Consider the following 5,306-nt stretch of genomic DNA (forward strand, 5'->3'; position numbering starts at 1 on the left):
AAATCTCATTGATTACCCTCATCCCTAAACCCGGTAAACCGATATACGAAACCAGCTCCTATCGCCCAATCAGTCTTTTACCTACCCTGTCCAAACTATTCGAGAAGATGCTCACGAACCGACTCCTTCCACTCCTAGAGAACTTGAAAACACTCCCAGATCACCAATTCGGCTTCCGAAAATAACATTCAACAGTAGAGCAAATCCACCGCATAACTCATACGATCAGCCAAACACTCGAAAAGAAAAAATATTGCTCAGCGGTTTTCCTAGACATCCAACAGGCATTCGACGAAGTATGGCATGAAGGGCTACTATACAAGCTTAAAAAGATCCTACCTCACCCCTACTACTCCATCCTAAAATCCTACCTAACCAATAGACAATACATTGTTAAATGCCTAGACGCCACTTCCGCAACATTCCCAATAGAATCCGGCATACCCCAAGGTAGTGTCCTCGGACCCCTACTGTACTCCATCTACACTGCCGACTTACCCATATCAAACGAGATAACAATAGCAACATTTGCAGACGACACAGCGCTATTAACTACCCACGCAGACCCGGTAATTGCCTCATGCACTCTCCAGCCAAGTCTCCACTCCATGGAAAAGTGGTTTCATAAATGGGGCTTCAAAATTAACGAAAAAATGTCCTCACATGTAACCTTCACGCTCCGAAAACAAACCTGCCCCCAGGTCACCATCAACAACACAACAATTCCTAGCAAGGACTTAGTCAGATACCTGGGCATGACCCTGGACAAGAGACTAACGTGGAAAAAACACATCTCAGATAAAACGAAGCAACTAAAGGACAAACTAAAAAAATTCTATTGGCTCACGGGCCGACGCTCCAAACTAAACATACAGAATAAAATTACCCTCTACAAAACCTGTCTGTCTAATAAAACCTGTCTGGACCTACGGAATCCAACTATGGGGAACAGCAAGTAATTCCACCATTGAGATACTTCAACGCTTCCAATCAAAAACGCTAAGATCCTTAATAGACGCATCTTGGTATGTTTCCAACGAAACAATACATCGCGACCTCAAGATACCCACAGTCAAAGAGGAAATAGCAAGATATAGCGACAGATATAGCAAAAGAGTCAACAAATACCTAAACCCCCTAATCACTGGACTACTTGATATGACGGACCAGATTCGCAGGCTGAGGAGGCACTACCCGCTAGACCTAAAAGCTAGATTCAATTAGCTATCTAAATTTAAGTAATATTCACTTATTGATAACACTTACTTGTAAATTATACTTATCTATAATAAGTATTAACTTATTATAAATAATCAGCCATTTCACTGCACCACGCCAGAAAAATTACTGAAAATTCTCAACGCGAGAATTGATTGTAAATTTAAGAAATAAATAAAAAAAAAAATATGTTTTACTGTCAGGTACCTCTATGGGTATTTCCTTTAATGAGGGTCATACTATTACTGTCGCCTCGAGCCAAAGCTCACTGTCACTAATCTCGAACAATTACAATCGGATTGAATAACTACGATTGTTTAATTACAGCTATAGTAGACTCTAGATTACAATGTTAGGGGATTATCCTGAAGTTCCAAAGGGGAGGCTTCGATGTCCTTTCATCTCCGACATATATATCTTTCATTTGTTAAATATTTCATAATAAGTGATGTTATACCACAATTTTATTAAGGTTATGCACTATATGTATACGTTTTACACTGCCTCTGAGTTAGTGCTGTTTAACTCCACTACAATAGATCATTCGTAATCATCAGAAATGGTATTTGTAATGCAACCTTTGTCTTGACCGATAAGAAGTTGTATGTAATGCAAATGTCATTAAAATGCAAGCGGTGGAAGCAGTCAGTGATAAAAAGTCAATTCCCGTCGATCTTTCACGATCAAAGCTTATTCAAGGCTATTTCTTGTTTGGTTTTGGAGATAAATATATAAATCGAATCATTTATGCATAACATTATCCAGTTTCAGTAGTAGGGTATGTTACTAAAAGTATATTTAGAGGAGTATCACATCGAATATCGTTGCAGTACTGTGACAAACGTATCGGTATCTATTACCGTGAAGTCGCATTTTTGTTCGAAATAATACGCAGTGGAAACAGTATCAGGTAACAGGCGATTCCTTGCTCTTTTGTATTCAGTTGAGTGTATTCAGTTGTATTCATTAATGTCATTCATTATTATCAATGTCATATATGCCAAATATATAATCGGATCATTAATTACTACAATAGTTTAAATGAAGTTTTTGAATTCCCAAACATTTATTTTATATTTTACATTTTGCAAAGCAATATAGATATACATGTATACAATAACAGATACATACATAGCAATAAATACATACATTCGTACATAATTAAATTACAGAGTATATGATATTATAATAAAGATATAAATGTAATATGAGACACCTAATATGTAAAAATGTTATGTTTTGGTTGATTTCATTGGCCGCTGTGCTCATTTGCATTATCACATCTTGCTCATCAATTTGCAATGACAGTAAAATTTCAACCAGGTAATCTGAAATACAGTAGAGCCTCCCGTATCCGAATTAACAGGGAGGCAGCACAGTCCGGACAATGGAACAATCACGTTGATATGAAATTTCGTTTATTGAAACATAGATTACGAATGAATGACAATTCTTTTAAGTATATATGTATTTCATATCTTCTTGGCTGCTAAGTTATATAATTCTGTTGACATAATTAACTGCAACGAGCTACAATCTTTTTGTACTCTGAGTCATTGAGGCCATTTCTCGAACATATACGTTTCAAAAGGCACTTTTCATTATCATTTCATTAGCTGTTTCGCAGTGAATCCAGTACATTATATCAGTACAACAACGTATGTCATGTGTGTTGGGGATGTGTGGCCATCCCCAACACCATGTATATTTATAAATTTTACTCCATTGTCACCACTTTAGAGTTTTTCTTTTATTTTGTTTCGATGGCTACAGCACTATAAGTTTCATACTAAAGTCTTATAATCAGAATTTATTGAACCGAATAAAGGAAAGAATACGTTAGAATACATTGCACATGAACGCTAATAAAATATGTATACAGTATACATTTCACACAGAAGATAATAGACTGTTCCGGTATTAGGATAATCGAATAATTGGTGTTCGGATAAATCGGGACAGGCGGTCAGGTACTTTTACAGTCTATTCGGTTGCAGAATCTTGAAACTAAATTAAGGTGAAAATGGAGAACAACAAAATTGCGCTTTGTTTTTTACACGAACGCGAATAATCATCGATTATAGATTATACTCATTGTTATTTATTGATGTTTACTCACTGAAATCTTTAACGACTTATCGGAAATATGCTTCCTTTTGACTCCATAAATAATTAATGAATAACAGCATATATAAACAATGTTTATACTGATTTCACATACGCACCGCGACCGTCTCGTCCATGGGTGCACAGAAAAATCACATACGTATTAAGTATTCTGGAGGTGCTACTAAATGTGGGCGAACACTGTCTCGTACGACCACGCACATTTTCCACGCAAATTGCTGATTACTACATATTACAATATTCATATACATGTACATAAAATATGAAATGAAAAAGTCAAAGGAAATTGGAAAATGCTTGACTCGAATAAAGTTAAACTCGAAGTATTAATTATACTTTTATGGAGTAATGTGTAATAATACAAATTAATGTACAGCCACATGAAAAATTGAATTTAATGCTTGAATAGTTCTTTCAACCTCTCGCTTTTTTTAAATTAAAGTCTTCCAAGTAGGAGAAATATTTTTTAAATTACAATGGAAGCGCCATTGACATAACGCAATTTTTTGATTCGTGGAAAACGAAACCATTATTGGTGGATTATGTTTCTCTTTGTGAAGATTAACTGTAGATTTCTTTGGAAAATAATATGTAAAAAAATCTCAGCTATAACAAATTTTGTACATTATCTTAAAAGTTTTTCCACTTACTATTTGTTACTCTGTGGCAAATATTGGGACAGAAAGTGTGAAGACCCTGAAACATGGATACAATCAATCAAGAAACGAATGAAAATGGGACCAATGAAGGATTGAATAAGACGAATTCTCTCGAGAAATTCTACACCAGTAATGGGATCTTTGTAACTGGAGCAACCGGTTTCCTTGGAAAAGCTCTTCTGGAAAAACTGATCCGCATGTGTCCACACATCGCTACAATTTTCATACTAATTCGTCCAAAAATTAACGAAACCATAGAACAACGATTTAAGAAGCTCATTGATGATCCCTTTCGTAAATATATACTTGTTCCTTTCAATATTCAAGGAGCCAAATTGATTAACTTTCTTTTCTGGAATTGAGCTGGTATTTTTTCGTCCTCAGATCTACGATGACATCAAAGCAAAACATCCCTCAGTTTTGAGCAAAGTTTATCCCGTGAAAGGTGACGTGAGTCTGCCAGATTTAGGTCTTTCGCGAGAAGATAGAAATCTGTTGTTAGAGAAAGTAAACATAGTGTTTCACGTCGCGGCCACTGTGAGATTCAACGAGCCGTTACACGTGGCTATTAATGTGAATACGAAAGGTACTACTCGCGTCATCGAACTTTGGAACGAACTGATGCACCCGATTAGCTTCGTCCACGTTAGTGTCGTGTAAAATTAAGGTAAAAATAAGGAACTTGTTAATTTCCGAAAAGGAGATTAAGTTCTTTTTACTTTTTACTCAATTTATACAATTTTTTCGGTTCGCGATGATACACTTTCGATACTTGGATTAGTTAAGAATTTTTTTTAGACTGACTGGATGATTTTGAAGGGAGCATTTATATTCTTTCGTTCGTTGGAGTGGGAGAAGGTTTTGTTTATACTTAGTGTAAACTTCGGAGAACGGCTGGAGTGATCGAATGCCACTCAGGCGGCTGAGAACGGATACTGACCGGGCGGTCACACGCGATAAGGCGTTCGGAATTTCGGTTTGTTATATAGAGCTGCTCGTCTGTGACACATGCATTGTGGTATGTCTTTTTTATATCTGGGTGGCTCAACTGTGATTATTGTTTTGAGATTTTTTTAATTGCAAATATTTCTGTGTTGTTACTTTTCGGTTCTAGCTCTATTAGGAATAGCGGTAGTGGTTGCTTAGTGCCAAATCTGGTTATATTGTTGATCGTTCTTACCTGATGTCCGATCTTGGCCAATTCCTCGCATATTTTGTTTGTATTTGTTTTAGGGTGTAGACCTCTGATTACTGCTTTGTAGCTTTTGTCGGATTTGGGTTGGTAAGTGTGATACCCAGCGT

The 5,306-nt window shown here is 36.3% G+C and overlaps 1 protein-coding gene across 1 annotated transcript; it reads left to right on the plus strand.

Annotated features, from left to right (window-relative positions):
- Window positions 1-4,201: 4,201 nt before the first annotated feature.
- On the plus strand, window positions 4,202-4,664 carry LOC117215992 (putative fatty acyl-CoA reductase CG5065). The gene is made up of 2 exons (XM_033462546.1): window positions 4,202-4,312; window positions 4,389-4,664. The coding sequence occupies exons 1-2, from the start codon at window positions 4,202-4,204 to the stop codon at window positions 4,662-4,664; spliced, it is 387 nt and encodes a 128-aa protein (XP_033318437.1).
- The last annotated feature ends 642 nt before the right edge of the window (window positions 4,665-5,306 follow it).

Source organism: Bombus bifarius, unplaced genomic scaffold (assembly GCF_011952205.1).
Source record: "Bombus bifarius isolate JDL3187 unplaced genomic scaffold, Bbif_JDL3187 scf7180000010001_frag, whole genome shotgun sequence".
Lineage (NCBI taxonomy): Eukaryota > Metazoa > Arthropoda > Insecta > Hymenoptera > Apidae > Bombus > Bombus bifarius.